General features: G+C 43.2%; 2 protein-coding genes and 1 long non-coding RNA gene across 3 annotated transcripts; 1 reads left to right on the forward strand and 2 right to left on the reverse strand.

Moving 5' to 3' along the window:
- Window positions 1-1,452: 1,452 nt before the first annotated feature.
- LOC148638698 (uncharacterized) lies at window positions 1,453-9,672 on the reverse strand. The gene is made up of 5 exons (XM_088623205.1): window positions 7,512-9,672; window positions 6,758-6,930; window positions 4,216-4,317; window positions 3,520-3,660; window positions 1,453-3,265 (listed from the first exon to the last, which is right to left on the reverse strand). Exons 1-5 carry the CDS (start codon window positions 7,525-7,527, stop codon window positions 3,071-3,073), a joined length of 627 nt encoding a protein of 208 aa, XP_088479331.1. The 5' UTR covers window positions 7,528-9,672; the 3' UTR covers window positions 1,453-3,070.
- On the forward strand, window positions 3,612-12,246 carry LOC148638699 (uncharacterized). Its single transcript, XR_015931015.1, has 3 exons — window positions 3,612-3,747; window positions 9,666-9,790; window positions 11,746-12,246. It is a non-coding gene; the product is annotated as an uncharacterized LOC148638699 (long non-coding RNA).
- Window positions 10,636-20,587, reverse strand: psmd3 (proteasome 26S subunit, non-ATPase 3). Its single transcript, XM_088623204.1, has 12 exons — window positions 20,254-20,587; window positions 18,580-18,770; window positions 17,742-17,879; window positions 17,182-17,318; window positions 16,268-16,458; window positions 15,459-15,562; window positions 14,980-15,094; window positions 14,450-14,569; window positions 13,683-13,786; window positions 12,972-13,127; window positions 12,231-12,281; window positions 10,636-11,566 (listed from the first exon to the last, which is right to left on the reverse strand). Exons 1-12 carry the CDS (start codon window positions 20,411-20,413, stop codon window positions 11,489-11,491), a joined length of 1,545 nt encoding a protein of 514 aa, XP_088479330.1. The 5' UTR covers window positions 20,414-20,587; the 3' UTR covers window positions 10,636-11,488.
- Between the last annotated feature and the right edge of the window lie 1,378 nt (window positions 20,588-21,965).

Here is a 21,965-nt window from a genome sequence, read left to right on the forward strand (position 1 = left end):
TTAGAGGTTCAAGAGTGGACTCTAGCCTGATCAGTCACTTCAGCTCTGGAATGGACCTACTGTATCCGTACATTTACAATTTAGGACAAGAGGCACTTCCTTACACAAAGGGTTGTGGGTGTCTGGAACAAGGAACCTAAGCATGTTATTGAAGCTGAGACCCTAGCATCCTTTAAGAAATTAGATGAAATTTCGAATTCCAGGATACCAGGATTAGATCCTTGGATCAGCTAGCTGCTAGTAAACCGGGAGGGTTAGATTGTTTGAATGGTCTCTTCTGTTCTGAGGCCTTTTTGTGAGCTAATGTATATTTCTGTGCCTATTTTGAGCACAGTTTTACAAACGGCAAGCTCTGATGATTGTGTATAGAACAACGACGCATTTTTAACAGAATCATGTTTTTTTTTTTTCTTTCCAGTGGTCCCTTCTTGGGTGTTTGGAGCAGACCCCAGACAGGTCCAGGTCTTCCCACCATCCAGGAGGAGGAACCTGGTGGCTCCATTTTCAGAAACACAGGTCCAGTAATGACAACATCACACTTGTATTTTTTTTTAAATAGATTTATTGAGCACACTATAAATCAAGAAAATGAAAAGTTTCAAGTAATAAACAGGGTTGTACAATACAATAAATACAAAATAGCGTGTTTTGCCGGTAGGAATAAATATCAGAAATAAATAAGCACTAAAAATACCACAAGTAAAAATACATTTTAAAAAAAGGATATTTGACTCTTGGAAAACAATTCCTCTGTTCCATATTGTCCCGAAAAGAAAGCACTTTCCTTTCCAGGTGTAAAAAACACAAAGAATGACAATGTACTGGCAACTGCTTTTTGTCTGGACTGCGATTGATGTGTATTCTAGTTGTGTGGTGTTGGGTTTGTACTAACCTTTGCACTTGTTGTATTTAAATTGTACCATTGCAATATCATTGCACTTTTCTGTTCTGTCTGTAATTTGCCAAGAATAAACACATTTACTTAACAACTAAATAATAATATAAATAATACTTAACATTTCAACATTCTCAACGAACAACCCTGCATTACACAATATAAAAAGCTGCATGTTTCAGTATCAAACATTTTTCCATTTTTGTATAACGTATCAAGATTATTTTTATATATAAAAATTGTGAGAATGAGATATCAATGGTAGTGTCTCTTGTGTCCTTTTCTAAGGACATTAGAAGTGTCACAGAGTATACTGCCATGATCACAACTGGTTATTCTGACACTTCAGAATAACTTCGCCACATCGTTGGAGCTATAACTGATGTTATTAATAAATATATAAAAGCCATAAATATATCAAAATTGCAGAGTCTAATCCAGCAAACTCATGAAGGATTCTGTTTATGACAAAGAGTGGACCCTCATCAGCATCTCAGTGACTGAAAACAAACAGTTCGGCTAATTTTCAGAATCCTGTTGTTCATTTCTTTCACAAATTTCTTCTGTTTTTAACAACAGTTACAATCCGTAATGCTCATGGCATGTCACCTCCTGGCGAAAAAGACCACAAGCTCAGAGCGACAGCTGGGGTCTGTCAGAGCTCTTTAGAACATCATCATGTACAACATGACAGATTCTGTCCTCTCTGCTCTCTGAATGCAGAGATATTGCTTGCTACCGCAGTCACTCCTTGCCTGTTCTCTTAATCAACTCCAGCACTGCCCAGTAGGTGCTCTCTCCATCCAGGCAGCGCTGGAGACTCCTACACTCTGCTGGCAATTCCAGGAGAGCGTTAAGAACAGCCAAGGTAAAGAAACGCAGACATGCTGGGAGCACAGGGCCATGTCTGTTCTCCACAGCCTGTTACTGGTACACAGTGCCCAGCACTGTAACCAATGTACAACTCGCTGGTGTTGCAAGTAGTTTTTATCATTCCTGTAGAGATATGTACAGTATTTTTAAATCAGTGCAAGTATATATATATATGTCTGTGTGTGTGTTTTAAAAAATGTTTTATTTGTCAATATGTACAGTATGTCATCAAAATACAAAGAGTATGTAGGAGGGGGAATGATCTAGCTTATAGAAGAAAAACAATAATATCATCTTTGCTTGTGTGAATAAATAATCAAATAAATAGGTAAATAAGTCAAATAAATTAATTAGAAAATAAGCCCGGAGTCTTGCCTCCCTGTGGCATCACCGGAGCGCTGAGTCATGGTCAGCAGTGCGCCAGGATTCACCCCGGAGCATCAGGGAGGATCTGCCGAGTCATGGTCATGACACGCAACGTTGGTGAGTCAGGGCCTGACTACGCATGGGGCCAGTATGGTTTTTTTCTTCAATTCCCCATGTTTTTGAAAAGTAACCCCGTCAACCTTGGCAACCTTTTGCAGAATACAAATATTTATCAAATAGAACAAAACCATTTTGCTTTTAGCCCTTCTAGCCCCTTTCCCCCTTAATAAATAAGAATTTCAGAATTTATTTAAAGAATAAGGTATTAACCTTTGATATCTCCTGAGAAATTATTTCCCTAAGCCTACAAAGGAGGAGATCCCTACAAATCCGATTGCATGGGGTGCAATTGGGTGCACACCAGCCTAGCGATAGGAAAGATTCAGTACCTGCCATGTCACTGTCTCCACACCTGACCAGAACAGAAGAGCTGTGATAACAAGGCACCCTGAATCCTGCAGTGATCTCTTTAAAAGCAAGGAGACCAAAAGTATCTCACAGCTCAAATTGCTATTTTGGCATTGCTTGAATTATGTGCCCGAAGAATGTAAATAGACAAAATCCTGTTTTGATCAATGTATATGTTGTTTTTTTGTAGAAAAAACACAGCTAAATCTCATGCTTCCTAAAATACAAAGGTGCTTCTTGAGACTTACAGGCTTATTCTTCTGTCTGTGGCCGAGAAACAGTGACATGGATCACAATCTAGCATTACTAAATGAATCCTATTTGGCTTTTAAACCATCAGAGGTTTTTTTCCCAACAAAGAGGTGCTGTAAAACATATTTTCTAGGCTGTTTTGAGACAAGAAAGTATGTTTTTTTGCTAAGAGAGGCTGGGTTTTCTTTTGTCCAGTGTAGGATTACCATCTCTGGCTCACGTCCTCGCCGCCCGCCGGCTCTTGGCGCTCATGTGCCGCAGGCTGCGGTGCACGTCCTGGGCGAAGGCCCGCAGGTTGGCCAGGACGATGTGCGCCGCCACGCGCTTCTCGAACTCCCCGGCCAGCCGGGCCGCCAGCCCCGAGTCGACGTACTGCACCACATTGATCTCCAGCTGGGCCAACTGGGACACCTGCAGGAGCCCCCCAGAAAATCACAATGAAACCTTCAGCCTTTCATAAGGGATTCAGATGTCACTCACCCTCCAGATCTAGGGTCATCACCTTCAGGCATATTTTACACCTCAACATTTAATATCTAATGCAATCAGTTACTCAATGAATGAAGTCTACGTTTTCCAATGTCTAAGTGGCCCCCCAGGAGCAGGAGTTTTATTCCTGCTGGCCTCTATAGGTTCTTAACCATGTGCATCGGAAAAGCTCCCACCTTGTAATTCTGGGTCATCAGGTCCCTGATGTCAGCCAGGAGGATGTCCAGCTTCTCAGGAGCCACCGAATGATCACGGACTATGGCCAGGAGGTGCTGGAACATCTGGAGCCCCTCTGTCATTCTGGTGAGAGATGTCTCCTGCCAGGGGAACAGTCACAGCTCTAAGGACTTGGGGAAATTGCAGCCGGAGTCGGATTTCAAGGAGGGCAGGCACGAGCTCAGAAGGTAAGGAACAAATCTGTTTCTCCTCGGTTCTGCCAGCCGAATGCCGTGCTCATGCCTTTTCTTTTGCAAGGTTTTGCTTGTGGTGTTTGCCAGCCTTTAATGTGCTGCTCTGTGCAATGTCACTGTTTTATCACAATTTAGCAGAACTCTTATTGCCACAGCATCAACCATACGGGCAGATTTAAATGCATCTTGATAGTTTAGGTTCAGACTCAGAAATTAAAGGTACACCTGCCTTTGGCTCGTGACAAAAAATCACCAGCCTACTAAGCTTGCTGCAGGAGTGTTCTGGGACACCTGTGGCTTTTTTGTAAAGTATGGGGCAGGAAAGCCCAGCCACTTTTTTGATCCTGGAGTTGCCCCTTCCTGTCTTAAACAATCCACTCCTGGACCAGTGCAAAAGAAGCTCTTGCGCACACTCTCCCCTGCATTACAGTACAGGGAGAGAGCCAGGTGTGCTCTACTCACCAGGGTGAATTCTGTAGTCAGGGCCTTGAGGACAGGGGCAGAGGGGATTCCCAGCTGGGCGGCCATCATCTGGAGGTCTATGTCCTTATAGTCTGGCAGGGCCTGTGCGAGAGAGAGAGAGATGCCATCAGGCTCACATTTCCAAACAGAGAGAGGAAAGTCTCGTTCTTGCGTCGATTTCCAGTGGGTTTCACTTAGACACTGCAGTGTCTCAGAGCATAAGAATGATTGCAAACACCAGGAGGCCATGCGGCCGTTTGGTGGTTAGTAACGAATCGATTGGCGTTCAGACATTTCTTGAATATTGGGAAAATGCTCACATGGCATAAGTCATTGTTTGTATCTTGTTTCTTTATGCTTAAGAAAAGCATTAGTAAAACGTTCATCCTGTAGGAAAAAGTGTTGCTTCGGGCTTCTGTCCTTGAGCATGCTTTCATAGTGCCTGCACTCTGCTTATTGCACTTTAACCCTCTTTGCTGTGAGCCAGGCATGGACAAGGTTTATTAGGGACAAAGCAGACAGGCTGGAGTCTGAAATTGGAGCCTGCTTCACAGAGGGCCGTCCTGGTTCTAGAAGCCCTCTGGGGTGGTGAGTGACATGCTCTGGCTGCTCCCTCTGTTTGGCTGCAGGCAGTGAATGTTTATCTGCAGAGAGCCCTGCAAATCTGCACACACCAGCCTGACTGTTCAGCTTTTCAGCCTGTAATTATCGGGTTGTCTGTAGCAGGAGACGGAATTGTATTTATTCATTTGTTATGGCACTGATAAAGGGTGGGGACGCACTCCCCCTGTACCCCTTTAAACTCCATCAGTGCTGCAGCATGGCTTGCCAGGGAGGGATTAAGAAGAAGGGGTGCTGCAGCCAACTCTGGAAAAACTAACATCAGATTTGCTCCGTTTTCACTCGTTCCGCACAGCATCATCAGGCGTTATTCCGTGCTTTTATCTTGCTTGGCCTGGCATCATGAAAACAATCTTGCTTTCTCTCTGGAGTCGGCCATGCTTTGCAAGGATTACAGTGGTCTTGATACTCTACTCTGCAGCGTATTTGTTTGCCGTTAAGTGTCTGATCTCAAGGTCTGTTTCTTTCATGAAGCAGCTGGGTCCAACTCTTTGTGTAAAGACACACCTCTTTCTCTCAGTCTTAAATGGACGTTGTAGTCTATCCGGTTGACTCGGCAATTCAAACTATTATCAGAAGGCTGCTTGTCCTGTGAGGGTCTGACAAGCCAGAGGCACAGGGCGCAAGGTGGGGAAGAGATCACATGGCTTCTTTCCTCTTGGACAGCTTGGCGATCATACTGTATGTGGACAGTACGTCTTCGGGAGGAAAGGGGGAAATTGAAGCAAACTCCACACAGACAGGTGCAGATGGCTGGAGTCAAAACCAGAACTCTGTAGTATTTTCAGTACTTGCTCCTTTAAGGCCAACAATAAGCATTTGTAGGACCTTGTGTGGTATAACAGGAAGTAGATAACATTATTCCAGAATTGTTCAAAGAATTGCTGGACTGCCCATTGCAAAGAAATGTTGACACAGTTGCAGTCCATGTGCTGTCTCTATCTTCTCGTGCATTCGTTTCTTGTTTGCTAGCATTCCAGAATGAAGTACCCACGCAATATGTAATCCACAAGCTGAACAGATTTCAAAAGCACTTTGGTTTTTAATGTTTTGTTGGTGTCTCAGAGTGGGGAGGTGCACAGCACTACTGGGTACCTGGTTTCATTCCAAATTTGCATAAGCATACATGCCACATGTACTTTGCAAGTACCACAACTCCCAACTTTTGCCAAAACCTCAAACGCTAGTTCTGCAAAAGCCCAAATGCGAAATCGACTGGCTGAAAACAAGCATGCTTATCACACTGACCTACAGCCCTTGCTATCGGAGCAAAAGCAAAGCAATGTTGCAGGAGAGGAGTGTTTGGGAATGCTATCCTATGGCTTGCTGCCGCAGCAGCCTGCTGTCCTGTGCTTTGTGAGAATCCCACATTCAGTTTTGGCTCTGCTATTTAAAAAATACTTATATTTCTATTTATGACAACTACATTTCCTCTGGTTTCCTGGAGTGCTGAGTCATTACTAAGCTTGGCTGAGGAAGCTTTCAAGCTAATATCTTGTTGCATAACGCAGGAAACTTTTACGAAACTCTTTTAGTCATATGTGCAGTATACTCTGTAATCCTACAGAACGTGAAGTGACAACAGAGCTGGTACAGCCTCTGTGTTGAAACCTTTGGAAGGATTAAAGAAGACTGTCTACAAAGACTTTTATCTGAGAGAGCATGTTAAACTGCTGGAGAGTTCACTTGAAGAAGACGTTTACTAAATTTCCAAATTCCTGCCCTTTTTAAGTTGTGTAGCTAGTCAGAAAAATTGGTCTTCGAGCTGTGAAATTTTTAATTGCTCAGTCTGTTTAACACACCCAGATCCGTCACTTTCCCCGAGTCAGGAATGTATCTCAAATCCAGCAAAGCCAAATTGCACTTCTCCAAGAATGGAATGTATTTGTTTTTAAATCGGGGTTTGTCCCACAGTACTCACCAGAGCCTTGGTCACCTCTGGAATGTCATCCTGGATCTTCTTCACCAAGCTCCAGCTCTGGCTGACTACTTTCTGGAATTCTGGATCTTCCATGACAAGTCCGATTTCTCCAGAATACTCTGGCAGGGGGTGGGCACAGGCCAGCAGAGCCAGGCAGAAGTGCATAGACAGGGCTGTTAGAGGAAACACACTTGTTATAGTCCTTGCACGCAGGAGAGAAAGGCAGCTCTGCAGAGCTCTGGGTGAGTTGCAGAGAGGAGCATAAATGATCTTTAGCTCTCAGCTTTCACTGCTCACTCCTAGAGCGCTGTTGTACTTGTACAACACAAACAAAAGCAAAGCTGATGAACAGTGCCTCCTACAGACCTAATCAGTGATAGAACTGTTACATCATGCAGAGCGACAAACAGAAAACAGAATATCCAAGAGGCCGCTGGCTCTTCAGAATCACTCCTTAGCAGTGCCTCGGAGAGGAGACTGTTACTGTGCCGAATTTCTCTTTCGATTGTGGTGGCTTTTGCTGAATCCACAGAGTAGCTTTGTTTCTTTTGCTTTGCTTAAATGTTGTTTCAAAGAGAGTTGTTCTTTTAGCTTAACATTTCAGTCCTAAAAAAAGTTAATTTGCAATTATTTCATTGCCATAAGAAACAGTATCCCAGTGCAAATTGCTAAGAGTAATTTAACTTTGAATGAAAAGCGAATAATTTAGCTTTGAATTAAGTAAGAATTTAGGAAAACACATAAGCTTACTTACTGTATAAAGAATTCATTCTATGTGGGTTTGTAGTGTCAGATTTTTAGATCCACTGAACAGGTTAGTCAGAGCACTAACTGAGAACTGAAAATACAGTAGGAGACCCTGGAATATAAATACAATCAATGATGGAATGTTGAAATCCCCAAATTTCACAAGACTCTGACATACTGTAGGAAACATAGTATCATTGTAAACTGGAGTACTTAACCGCCAATCTTTTCAAATGCGAATGAAGTCATATAACGTTGAAATCGATCATTGTTACGCACTGTGTAATACTCAGCATACATGTGCTCATACAGCATATCTATAAACGGTAGTTTGTCAACTCAAAAATGGTTGAATATTGAGAATTAAGCATATGTGACTATTTTCTGGACACAACCATTCATCTTGCACTGGCAATTGCGTTGTACCTGGACAGCTGTTGTCAGGTGTTGCCCTGCGTGTGCAGACGGGTACATTGAATTGCTGTCCTTCCCCCCCAACAGCTCATGCGCTCAGTCCCATCTCAGTTCCTCTCCCTTGCTTCTACGGTCACCTCTCACACTGGTTTGCCTTGTGTACCGCAGGGAGGTGTACAGATGACATACAGCATAGTATTTCTATCTTCTCTGTTCTACGGACCGTAAGCCACTGTACCTTTCTAACACCGCAAAATATTTACTTTCTGTGTGTGAGAGAGATGCATTATACTTTCTTATCGTGTCTCTTGGAAGTCTACTGGGTAAGAGGGTGTCAACCAATCTAAAAAATAAGAAGAATAAACTATATTCTACAGGGAAACGTGTTACAGATCGTTTCAGATGGTTTTGAAATACACATTTGGGTCCGTTAGTAATATTTGCTCCTATTGTTCTTCAAGAAAAATAGAACCCAAAATCATGTGTTTTTACAATGTTAAGAATATTAAATTGGTGTTACCATGATCATGACGGAACATGATATGATATTATCTCTAAGGTTTTTGTCATTTTTATGGTTTTATAATTACTTCTAGATTAAGAGTGTTGAAAACAAGGTTTCTGAGTATTAAACTGATGATCAATTGAGCAAGTTAAGAGATTTAATGAAAACCTTTTGATTTGAGTGCAGTTTGAGGTCTCTCTATTCTGGACTTGAAGAGTGCTGTAATTAACGGTTTCCAGTGTGGTAAAATTTCCACCAGTTTCTGCAATCTAGGTCCTGGTTAGGTTTCTCACTGCATTGCACAGACAGGGGAAGACAGAGGCTGGTCCCCTGAGATCTTTCAACCTTTGTCCCTTCTGCTTTCAGTTTGTGTCCATCTAAGCTGTTCCTAATTTACATTGCCACACCATAACTGCTTCAGGTTTTCCCATCTTTCCGCATGAGGCGGGCCAATTCATTACCTGCAGTTAGGCAAATCCTCAAAGCTCATGACATCATTTCTCTGTGTTTGCCAATAGCATAGATTCCAGGTTCACATAATCGGAGACACTTGAGATCTCCTTAGCATACTGCAATCTTGGCTCCCTTTAAAAACCAAGGGAATCTGAGATAATATAACAGCAATAATCCAAAAGGCAATGTGTGAATAAAATAAAATGCTGTAACATTCTCACTAGACAATCATTAAAATGAGAAAACAAATCACAAATAGCATCAGCTTTTATTTATCAAGCACAAACCCATACAAAAACTAGTAGGCAAATGATTTAGCAATGATAGAAAATGAATCTTTTGTTTTGCTTTTAAAAAATGATGAACTACAAGCTGTATTTACAAATCTGTATGTGTTTTAAGGTTCCATTTGTGTGAATGAATTAGAATTATGCCCCTTGTTTTAACCTTCAAATCCATGTTGAGTTGGGGGAAGCATACTCTTACTGGGGGCATGTTCCAGTTAGCTCATTATTGAGAAAGAAGTAAACCAATGTTATTCGACCCTTTAAATACAAAACAAGCATGTTTTGCCAGCCACTTTGACACAGCTAGACGAAAATACTGTAAAAGCAATTGCCAGGTGTAATTATATTAGGTGAACATTTAAAGATTCATGAAGTCCATTTTCAGTGCGTTCTAGCTGAAAAAGAAACCTCTGCTTAAGAAGTTCTTTTGTGCATCCTAAGCAAACAATTTCAAAACTGCTTTTCAACTTTGTCTAACAAAACGTCTATTGTGTTTTTCAAGCAGGTGACGCTAGGGGGGCACTCCCATTTCTTCACAACGAGGAGGAAATGCTGCAGCCAGTGGAATCCATACAACTGACAAAGCTGCCTGTAGCCAGCGCCTGCAGAGCCCCAAGGAAGAGCAAGGTAGTTTTCTCTTTCTTGATCTACAGGAAGCCAGGAAAGACTCAGCACCTTGGCTGTTATGTAATCTTCAATGCTATCGTGTGTCAAAAGTACCACAGCCACATTGAGAACCTGATAAAACGCCGCTACAATGGCTTTTGGGAAGTTTTACTTGCAATATTTCCCAAGTAATGATGCATGTGAGCCGTTTCTGTGTTGGGAGAATCATCACATTTAACAGTGAAATCTGACTTACTGGCACACGGTCCTTCCTACATATTCACAAAACTTAAAAGGGTACTTCTTCTACAGTGTGATACTCATCAGGATTAGCGGTTATTACAAAGGAATAATTGCTAAAACACCAGTAGATCACAAAAGGACTGTGTGTTTCTACCTAGGGAAAACAAAGATTACTTTTGCAGGATGGTATACAGGGACAATGCCAACAGCTGTGAGTAATATTACATACTATTTCCATTCAGAATTGGAATACATTTCTGACGTCAATCTTACCTCTACTGTATACAAAGGCCATGAGGTTTAGTCTTGTTCTAGATATGAGAACAGTAAACTGCAAACAGTTGAGTAATATTGCTCTTTCCTTTTATACATTTTGACTTGCAATAAATATTTCTAACGTCAACCTTATATTCAGTGGATATTTGTAAAGGCCCTAAAGGCTTACAGTCCTGTTCTGCATATGAGAAAAACAAATTAAGTGTTCCCCCATGACATGAACACTAAAATTATAACTAGGCAGTTAGCCATCTTTTTATTCCTATATCAGAGCAAATATCAAACAAGCACACCAAAAATAATAAAACTCCACCCTCGTATACTGTAAATAAAACAAACACTGTGTGTAGTGTATATATAAAAAAGGTTTTTAATTGCTTCTGTTACACAAATGCCCATTCCTCTGATTGAGGCTGGCTAGATGGTTAGACCCATGGGCACGATTGCACAGCGGTGATGATAGTGAAATAAAGACACTTCTTCGTCCTTCAGATCTCACAAGACGAGCCCACTTGCCTGCCGCGAGTCAGATGGCACAAGGTGCTTCTGGGGAAGCTGGAGTTTAAAACTGTAGCAAGGGGCAGACAGGGGGCTGGGGAAAGACGGAACAAAACCAAACAAAATTCTTTTGTGGTTTGTCTGGGGAGAGGTCATACTCTTGTGACTAAAAGAAAAGCAGAAACCAATTCTGAAAGAAAGAACCCAGGGACTGGTAGGTTTCCCAGTCTGTCATGGACTGCAAGGAGAAGTCTACTTTCTCTAGTATCACCCTGGGCACTAGGATTTGATTTTTGCCAGATACACTGTGGTTATATTGATGATGCTCTTCCTCTTTCTAAACACTGCATTATTAATGTCTTTTGATGGTTGTCAGATAAGGTTGTAAATAAGCTGAAGTAATAACTGTACCTTCAGGATCTTAGAATATCTCACTTTTCATATCAATCAAAAGCCTGACAATTTCTGTTTCTCACTTTTAAAACTCAATGTAGGGTTTGTTTACTTTTTCATTTGATATTTCATTTATACCAAACAATAATATAGCCCACAGGCTTTTCAGAAGTCTTAAAAAAAAGAAAAAAAAAGAGAGACAGCCATTCTAGGGTGTAATAGGATAATTGAACTGTATTAGCAGACGCCAAGAAGATGTGACCAGAAAGACAACCAGGTATGAGATAAAAACAACAAACAAAAAGACATCTAGGGGAAGCTATCGTCATCATCTTCAGCCATCTCCTTGGCAAATTCCAGATCCTGCTGCTCCCTTTCGCGACGCTCCTGCAAAAAACAATTCCCCCATGAGAAATCTGTTCCTTCGTGTGACAAAAAAAACAATAGTACTGTATAACGGTTAAAAACAACAACTGAAAATCCAATAATTTAATGATCCTGGAAAGGCAACCCTTAACAGATGGATCAGGAACTGTCTGAAATTAAACCTTTTATTTTAATTGCAGATCCTTAAGGCCAGAAAAGTGACATTGCACAAACATTGCTGTTTTAGACACTGCTGCCCTCTTGTGGGGACCTGCAGTGGATCACTCCCCCGTGGGAAGCAATTTCAAGGTACAGCTTGTTATGCAAGCAGCTGAGGCTGGACAACAGCGATCTCTCATCCTTCAGTGACACTTCGTTCTCAAAGAGGTTCTGGCAACTGTGTAAGGAACATGAGTCGCATAACTTCTCCCTATTTCAGAGACGAAGACGCCTGCTGCTAGAAGGTTTTCTAGGTCTCTTCAAAGAAACAACACCTGATGTAGTTGTAAGTTGGTTCCTTAAAGTCACTGAGATATAGCTGTTCAATGCATATGTACTAACCAAATATTGTTCAGGCATTTTTAGCACATATATCCCATACAATACTGTTAAAATATTTAATTAAGCCATTACATTTGCTGCCTTTCAAAGGATAGCATTAAATCACAGTAAAATCTGACATCACCTCTGCAGATTCCAAATCCTTGTTGTATGATTTGGGTGGAAACCTCATTGCCTGCAAGACAAAAAAAGGACCAAGTTTGAATGCGGTCAAGCAACGCCATCTGCTGGCTAGACCTGGTATTGCATGACAGTGAAAACAAATACACAGAACATTCTGATCTTTGTACTGTTGCACCATATTAAGTTCAACCATGTGGCAAGGCACTTTGACCTTCTTCAGACTCCACCTCATATTACCACCATACATGGCCTAAGATGCATACCAATATCAGTGATGGCTGAAAAGCCCTGTGATTTGCTGAATGTGTGAAGCAGCACAGTGAGACAGTGCTTAGCAGCCTTGCAGCACTGAGCCCTGGGTTTAACTCCAGATTTGGGGTGCTGGGTGGACTTTTTTTATGTTCTCCCCATGATCGCATCGGTCTCCTCCCCCAGTCCAAAGACAGACTGGTACCGTTAACTGGTTTTTGAGAAACCTGGCCCTGGCATGCATATCTGCATGTGTGTTGTCCTGTAATGGACTGGCGTCCTGTCCCAAGGCCTTGCACTGGGATGGGTTCCTGCTCTCCCATAACCCTAAATTGGATGGACCAGTTAGAAAATGGATGGAGGTTTAAAATGGTGAGGGTTTTTGTTGTTCACTGGCAGAGGTCTTAGAGGCTGTTGTGGGGGTGGCAAAGTGACCCTCTATTGTTTTGTACTGCTGTAATGAAGGGTACACGCGAGACAGCAGGTTATCTACCTTGACGGACATGTTGTGGATATCCAGACAAAAGGAGATTCTCTGATGGAAGGCTAGCTGGGGTTCCCTGGTGCCGTAGATGTCAATGGTCTCCTTGGACTGGACGTACCCCTTGTCGTGATTAATACTGGCCTCGATCACCCCGTCTCGGATGGCCTGGGAGCCACATTGGGATAATGAAAACACAAGGTCAGTCACCTGCTTATATTTCCTTTCTCGGCATTCCGGAAATAAACTGCTCTCCGGATTATAAATTGGTTCAAGTCGCCCGAAGCTTTGGAAGATAACAGTTCAATCCCGGGATAGGCTATAGTCAATCCACACTGCTTCTCATTCACCGCAAACTCTCAATCCTTCATTAATTCAACTAATTACAAGTCAAAAATAGATTTAACCCACTGCAGATGTAACATGCATATCAACTTGTATCTTGAGTGATAAAATGTACTACAAGTGGTTTAAGTTATCTCTGCATCGGCCAAATCAAGGCATCATGGTTAGGGGGGCCTTAGACCTTAGGAGATTACACTGAAGCACATGTCCTATATTTAAATATTAAAATCAAAGAATATACATCATCCCAAAAACTCTGTGCAAACCCTAGCGTTGGAGAATAAAGTGGCGTAAAACTTTAAATCGACATACAGCAGTGATCGGTACTACTCATGCCTGCTACCAGTAACCGAACTGCAGCCTCACACGGTCTCGTACCTTTGCCACAATGAATTCAGCGTCTTCAGGACTGTCCAGCTGCAGCTTCTGAGCAATGTCAGACAGCGAGATCCGCGAGTACGACAGGCTGATCATCCGGACTCCTGGGCAGAAGACAGAGCAGGGAGAGGGGTTGGGTTGAACGACCCTCAAGAGACAACACACGCAGCCCTGACTGTGCGTACCCACACACTGCTGATTCTTCTAGTGAAAACATTACAGTGCAGAAGATAATGATGGCCTTTAAATCTAAAAAAAAAAAAAACTCGCAGAAGATTCATTTATCTGCATGAATCAGCTCTGATAAAAATCCTAATTTCCGATGACGATCTGCCCTCATGGGCAGATCACTGCCGCACGATAAAACAATATGAAAAAGTTCAGTCTAAAATTAGAAATAGAATACCACTCAACAGTGACTTAACCCTAAATTTAAAATATCCATGTATTCAGTACAAAACGTGTTTTAGTTTGATTCATTCCATTCTTTTGTCTGGAAAACAAAAAGGCACACAGGAACTTGTTTCCTTCAGAATGACTGAATATTTCAAGATTTTCAAATACTTATGGACAAATTCCTGTCAGGCTAAGCAAGTGTATCCATAAAGAGGGTCACAACTAGAAATTGTCTTGGTGTGGACAGACAGTTGTGTATTGAGCTCTTTAACAAAACAGCGGGTTGATGAATCGCTATTGTGATGAACACTTATCAAAGCGGGGCACCAAGTTAGGGTACCTGTGTGAAAGTACAGTCCCCCTGTGCTCACCTGTCTTGATGACATTGTGTCGAAGGCGGATGATCAGTGTGTAAGTCCCGTCTGCCTGGAATTTCTCCCCAAACTGCTCCAGAACCTGGTTGAACTTGGCCAGGTTTCCGGTTCGCACAGCTACACCAACAGCAAAGGCATTGGAACAGGTCAAAAGCAGTCGAAATGAAGGGATGATTTAAACAAGAATTATATTAGAGGCTGCACCAATCAGAACAGGCCGAAAAGCAACATGGAAAAGGCAGCAAGTATACTATGTGTATCAGACAAAAATGTTAGGAATTATTTGACGCTTCAGGACGGACCAAAAATTATTAAAGTCAGTGTTTAAAACGAAGAACAGTCGTTCATGTTGTTACCCAATTGGTTGTGAAAAGTCTGTCTTCTTTCATGAAACGGCTGGGTGGGATCCTCATATCAATCAGTGACTTATAACTCAACAGGCTGGATGGGCCCAATGAGCTCCTCCTGATTGTAACTGTTCAGATTTACACGGCGCACAGCAGTGCTCAAGCCAGCCTTCTGCTTACCTTGAGTCAGTAAGAAGTAAGGCATGAGGGATCTCTTGAGAGAGGGCTGCCTGAACTGCAGTCGGTCTGGGATCTCTCCCAGCAGCAGCTCCACCACGATCAGCAGCTTGTGCACCTGAAGAGGGATCACATTGACCCGATTTCCCTTTTCTCACTTTGTTTTAGGAACTAAAAACAATCGTTAAGAAACCGCCAAGTGTTTTTTAGGAATGCTTTGCTCAAAACATCCCCAAGTTACTGGCAGTCCATGCACACAAGATGAAATGAACCTAAGAACTAGGATCATTGAAGACTGCACAGCTTCTTCCTGAAGCAGAAGTTAATCACCCAACATCCAGATAAAAGGAGTAAATGCTGGGATTTATTCAGTCTACAATTTTTTGTCAAGCCAATTAAGAAGTCTACTTAGGTTTTACACTACAGAGATCGGACACTGCGTTGGCACTCCAGACTTTTCTGCGTGCTGCCTGCAAACTCACGGTCTGTTTGAAGCCCACGGCAGTGTGCTGGGGGGCCTTCCTCAGGGCGTTGGTGAGAGTCCTCCTGGCCTCCGAGTACTCCAGCTGGATGGCCTTGATGCGGCCTGGGCAAGAGAGGGTAGTTGATAACTTGAACTGAGCATCTGTACACTACTGGCCACAGGCAGACAAGCACCAGGGACAGCAGTATGTTACAGTATTTAGTGCTCTGGACTTGCAAATGGGAGGCTGTGGGCTTGGATCTCATGTGGGGCACCACTGTGGCACCCTCGATCAAGGTCCTCTGCACAAGCCAATGCACCTTGTGCTATATATGAGTACTCTATAGATGGACAGTAAAAAAATCGTTTTACTGACCTCCCCAATTTCAGGTTTATTACTACAATGGAGTTTGATTCATTCACATTCAGGACTTTAGTACCACCAGGTGCATAAGAAACAGCTGGCTAAAAATAAAATTAAAAACCAATATTTGTCTTGCTCTGTTATTGAGGGTCAGACTCCAGTGTTCCTGAATATCTTGCACAAATTTCCTCTGTTCTGCATTTAAAGTCCAGTGCATTTTAAGTATACATCCAAAAATAAGTCCTCTCCTCTCATTTTTAAATTTGAAACTTATTTCAAGTGAGAAGATTAGAACCTCTCCAAACGATGCCATGCTGACTGCGACTCTCCACAATCTGGCTTAAATTAAACGATTGATCAATTTTGTAGAATGAGAAATTTTTCTCAAGAACAATACTAAAATCTTTTCGAAAACACTGGCCGTGCTTGGCCGTGTCAGATGAGGAGTGGGAAGGAGCTCTGACCTGTGTAGTAGAGGTAGCGCGCCCACTCGTTGTTGTTGGCCTGCTCTGGGAAGACGGACTTGGACACCAGCTTCTCTGCCTGGTCGTACAGGTTGTACTGCAGGTAGTTCCGGAGCAGTAGGTTTAGCAAGGTAGCCTGGCCGTCGGCATCGTGGCGCAGCGTGGCCGTCCGGAGACGAGCGTGCAAGAAGCTTCGAGGGGGCAAGACGAGAAAATAATGTCAGAACAAAAAAAAAAGGAATTGGTGTTGGGAAGCAGAAGGCATGGAATAACAGAGTGTAATCAGAAGTCAAGATCTGCTAGTGGTCAAACCTAATCTCTAGGCAGGGCATGTTTCACAGGGGCATCCGCTTGGATGGAATTTGCAGTTAAATGAAACATCCATCCTTGGTGCTGCTTTATTCTCTAGAAGATTTTAAGTTGACATACGTGCAGCTGCTCGGACTTTGATTTTATAACACTTGGGTCTAATTTCAGCGAACTTATCGCCGTGATGTGGCACGCAGAAACTGAATTGGAACTCGAGGCCTTGAGACGTTTCAAAGGCCCCGGTGTCTAGTGGCGTCAGTCTGTTCCGCAGCACATGGGTTAACAGGCACAGGTTTCTTTGACAATGCTTCAAATGAATTAATGTGCCTTTCTGCAAAGTAACAGCCGTACTTTTAAATCTAGGTAAGTATGTTCTGATGAAAGGTACGTCGTAAAAGAATTAAACACGAGGAAGCTGATTTACTGCTGTAAAATAGACTGAATTACTGCAATGCATCTCTCACAATTGGGCACACAAGAAAAAGACCATGTTAATTGAAATGCTAACCTTTTTAAAATACAGCCGTGATGCTTGTTAACTGCAGTAACATGTTGTGCTTCAGGCAGTGCTGGTATGTCTGTCTTTCTCTATAATACGGGCTCACCTGCGCACAGCGTCCAGCTTGTTGAGGAACTCGTACACACGGGAGTGGTAGTAGTAACATTTGGCTGCTACAAGGTCCAGAGCCCGGCGGTTCTGAGAACTGATCTTCTGGAGCAGGTGATCGGACACTTTCTGAGCCTACAAAACCACAGGTCAAGTGTCATTCACCAGGTATAAGAAGCTTTATTTACAATGTCTGCACCTGTAGCTAACAGATATTCTGGGAGTTTACACCAGTTTCCATATACACCTCTATGACTATGTTACAATTGAAAAGTATGCTAACATTCATTATTCCTAAAGACATTCAGAAGCTTATCACATTTTATATATTACATATCATGGGCAGAAAAATGAACTGCAGTAAGCTGTCAAATCCTAGCGCATTTAACAAAGCACTTAAAAAAAAATAACAGAGCAATACTATGTATTTGTCTTTTAACTAATTATATTCAGATTAAAGTGTCTGATTAAGAGCAAAATGGTATGATCATAATTAAACAAAACCTAATATCTGTATTCCCAATCATTCAGAAGAGCGATGTTTTGTATGCAACTCACCTCTGTGTAGCGCTTATTGTTTGTGAGATAGACCACTAGGAGGAGCTGTAGGTAGGCCTCTACCTCAGGCAGCAATGGGGTGGCAGCTGCCTTACCTGTTCGTGGTCGAAACTGGACATCGCCCTCTGTGTCCATAGGCTGAGGAGAGTCAGACATTTCATCAGCCCATTTCTCCAGCTACAGCCATAACAGCAACTGAACTAAACGCCTTTGCATAAGAACGTCCACGTGGGAGGTAGGCTCGTTTGAATCTTGTATGTGTTCATGTATGGATACAATTGTAATGTTTTTGGATAATCTGGAGTGAATATTGAAGAAACCAAGAGCCTGAAGTGTCCATTCGTCAAGCCAAGGTTTACTGTATGTATACAAAAAACGATGCATTTCAGGCTTATTGTTTTATTTCTCAAAGGGGATATGGCTCTACACAGCTTATATATACTTTTCTCTATATCCTCCCCCTCCTATCTTTGAGGTAGCTTTCTCAAGAAACTCCAGGACTCAGAAAGCACTTAAGACATCCTTTCTTATCAGGAGTTTAGTATAAACATTCCCCATTAGGGAGTTTAGTACAGAAGATGGGAGTGTGTGTTTCGTGTAGGTGGGACCTGCGCTGCCAATGTCAATGCAACATCTCCAGCCTCTCGCAGTTGGAACTTTCTGAAGCTGCAGGAGGAGACGGAAAAGCTTGTGTGCCTGTCGGACGGACAGCAGTCGGCGAGAGCTGAAAGAGGCGAGCCTCTGTAAAAGTGAAGACAGCTGTGCGCCAGCTGCCGCTGGCGGCGGAGGAAGACCGGTGCACTGCACTCGCAGGCAGGAGCGCCGCAGGGGTCCTCACCTCCTCCAGGTAGCTGAGCAGGAACTCCCTGCCGGCGGCGTTGGAGGTGAAGAAGCCGGAGATGGCTTTGTGCAGCACGTTGGGGTTGAGCCGGCGGCTGGTGGAGGGGAGGGCGCGGAGGGCGCGCAGCACGAAGCGGGGCTCTTTCCCCGACACCGCCTTCTCGATCTGCTTCACGTGCTCCTTGATGTCTGAGGAGAAAGCAAGGCGGGTCAGAAGGTCACGCAGCAGATCTCCTGGTGGGGGAATCAGCATCGGGGTGGGCCTGCGCAAGCACAACACCCACCCCTCTAGCATGACTGGCCCAAAGCTGCGACCACGCATGGCTGAAATCATATTTGCAGCTGTAAGATCCGTTTAAACAGCGGCCATAACACCCTGCAACTCACAACTGGCAGCCCACTGGAGCTCAGCAGCTGAGTCTGGTCAGTACCTGGATGGGAGACCTCCTGGGAAAAAACTAAGGTTGCTGCTGGAAGAGGTGTTAGTGGGGCCAGCAGGGGGCGCTCAACCTGCGGTCTGTGAGTCCTAATTCCCCAGTATAGTGATGGGGAGATAATACTGTAAAAAGGCGCCGTCCTTCAGATGAGATGTAAAACCGAGGTCCCGACTCTCTGTGGTCATTAAATATCGCAGGGCGTTTCTCAAAAAGTATAGGGATGTAACCCAAGCATCCTGGCCAAATTTCCCATTGGCCCTTACCAATCATGGCCTCCTAATAATCCCCATCTCTGAACTGCCTTCATCACTCTGCTCTCCTCCCCACTGAGAGCTGGTGTGTGTACTGGTGCACTATGACTGCTGTCACATCAGCCAGGTAGGGGATACACACTGGTGGTGGTGGAGGGGATCCCCATTACCTATAAATAGCTTTTTGAGTGGAGTGTCAAAAAATGCACCATATAAATATAAGCCATTATTAAAAACATCCACCACGAACCTATTATTTTTACAAACTCAAGGGAGCGAGACCCCCAGGAGAAACTTCTTCGGTCCCAGCGTGATGACGCAGCACCTTCCGCGCCACTGAGCGACAAGAATTAACACCAGCATTACCGAACTGTCATTTGTGTGCCTCCTGATTCTCTCAGGAGTTTTATCTTTATTGCAGCCCATCTGAAATTTCTTTCCCTATTCATTCTTGATTTCTAACGACGTCAGCTAGAAAACGTCCACTTTGTATGAATGTGGTAGAGAAGAACGTTGAGTCCATCTTTTCTGCACCTATGAGCTATTGCATAATTTAAAAAGCCACTTGTACGATTATTTACTTTAGCATACGCTTGTGAAACAAGTTTAAACGTCAGCTCGCTTACATAGCGATGGTCCCAAAGAAAACAGAAAACGCTTGGCAGTATTGGTGCATTATCTTAAGTACAAGACAAAAATAAACCATCGAAACAACCACGAAAACACCAATATAGTCACGGAAATGAAGGAGCTGCATACGCACGCTGATCATTATGAAGAACAAAATATGTACGACGATATGAAGGTGCGGTCTTGCGCGGAGAAACGCGGTTGTTTGTGTTTTTTGAGAGTCATGGCAGCTGTTGTTGTTGACAAATGACGGCCTGTCGGACGAGACCCGATGAACTGGGCATTAAAAGCATTTTTACTCCAATCGGCGCGACAGGCACGGGGGGGCAGTCCTGCCCTCTCCCGTTTCAGTACCTTCCAAGGTGAGGGTGTCGAGCTCCCGGTGCGGCTTCCCCGAGCCAGCCGCGTCTTCCTCCGGCATCTCCACATCCTGCGACTCGGGGCCCGACTCCGGCTGCTTCTCCGGCTTGGACTCACGGGGTTTCTCCCGCCTCTTCGCCGTGGTTTCCTTCATCCTCTTTGCTTCCGAACGCAAACCGCTAGGCTAACGGTTACTAAAGAAAGTCAAGGTATTGCAGTAACGATCTTTATTTTCTTATCTACTTCGCAGGAGTACTCGCTAACAATTACCTGTCCCCAGCAGAATGACTGGCAACTATGGACGACGCGCTAGGGATTCTGGGAGTCAGGCATCTCTAGCCGATCATGCTACTTCTTCATCAGGCAAAAGGTGAGGAACACAGAACCTCAGATCATGAACTATTATGTTGATTGCATTCAATAATTACGGTCGACTGTTAGGCTGTTCCATTAAGCCACTGAACGTCTTTAAGTAAAGTGAAAAAGAAATAAAAGAAAAGGCACACCTGTTTTGTTTTGTTTTTTGGTTATTTGGTTAATGCTCAGAAAAGCCAGGGAATTGTATATCACCGTTCATTACAGTATTAAGTCTAATATGACTAAGTGCTCCCTTGGAAATCTGTATCCCCGGGAAATTTCGACATTGAAGATTTCCTTATCCCGCAGGTGTCTCCGTTATTCTTAGCTCCTTGACTGATAAAGACATTGGCAAAACGTGAGCAGTCGATCAGGTTGTTAGTTCAATTTAGAAACGGAAAGCAGAGATTAGGAAGGAAATCCGCAGACCGCTAGGGCTCTGATCAAAGACAGTGATCATTTGCTGTTCTCTAATGCTGATCAACTGGGCCATCGATCTCCATTACCTCCACACCTCAAGATCAATTGGATTGTTTTCTTCAAGTCATTCGACAAACATCTTTAACGCCGACTGTATACGATAAATCGACATGAACACGAGTGCAGATTCAGATGAATTTTATGTGAGTTCCTCCCTTTTTTAGAAACTGCGTTAATGAATCAGAAACACCAGCGAAGCTTGATAAAGCTGACAGTAGTAATAGCCGCTGTTCCCATGGTATTGAACCGTATTTATAAAACATGCTGCTCCTTTAATATTCCCTCCACTGAACCACTTATGCAATCTTTCCTGTTAGACAGCTGAAATCCTAGCAATTGGAAGTCCGCCCTTATTCTCTCTTAAGTGGATGATAAATCACAACTTAAGTGCTCTAGCGGGGTGCTCTATTTTGCATTTCTCAGATCATTGAAAAAGCTGCTAACAAGTAGTTAAGCTCCGTTTTTTACAGTTCTAAGACATTTTTCCATGCAATCTGCTTTTTGTTTTCTGTAGCAGCTTTAAAATGTTCTCTATGATATTATACAGTGCCCTCTCAAATCTCACTCCTGCAGCTCTCGTATACAGTAGATGTTTCTGAGGTTTGTGAGACTGTAGATCATTCGAGTCTTCTGTAAATGTTGTGTGGTGTCCTGGGATCCACTTCTCTCCCCTTCTTTTTAGGCAAAAATGATCAGGCAACAACCAGTTAAAGCATTCTTAATTAAATTGTAATTTATTAATTTCGATCGCCACAGTGTGAATAAAGTGGAGTGTGTGGATGTGTTTTTGAACCTGGGATCAGATACCATTACTTTACCTCTCTAATGAGTGACACACTTGGGTTCTTGAAGGCTCTCATGGCTAATCT

This window comes from Lepisosteus platostomus, chromosome 28, assembly GCF_059453375.1.
Source record: "Lepisosteus platostomus isolate fLepPlt1 chromosome 28, fLepPlt1.hap1, whole genome shotgun sequence".
In the NCBI taxonomy this organism is placed as follows: domain Eukaryota; kingdom Metazoa; phylum Chordata; class Actinopteri; order Semionotiformes; family Lepisosteidae; genus Lepisosteus; species Lepisosteus platostomus.

Excerpts from the sequence above, each read along its gene's own strand:
- psmd3 (XM_088623204.1), bottom strand. The coding sequence starts at position 20,413 with ATGAAGGAAACCACGGCGAAGAGGCGGGAGAAACCCCGTGAGTCCAAG. Across the intron at positions 18,771-20,253 it reads CGACACCCTCACCTTGGAAG|ACATCAAGGAGCACGTGAAG; the intron begins GTACTGAAACGG and ends CTTTCTCCTCAG. Across the intron at positions 15,563-16,267 it reads GCGCTACCTCTACTACACAG|GCCGCATCAAGGCCATCCAG; the intron begins GTCAGAGCTCCT and ends TCTCTTGCCCAG.
- LOC148638698 (XM_088623205.1), bottom strand. Across the intron at positions 4,318-6,757 it reads CAGAGGTGACCAAGGCTCTG|GCCCTGCCAGACTATAAGGA; the intron begins GTGAGTACTGTG and ends TCTCTCGCACAG. Across the intron at positions 3,266-3,519 it reads TGATGACCCAGAATTACAAG|GTGTCCCAGTTGGCCCAGCT; the intron begins GTGGGAGCTTTT and ends GGGCTCCTGCAG.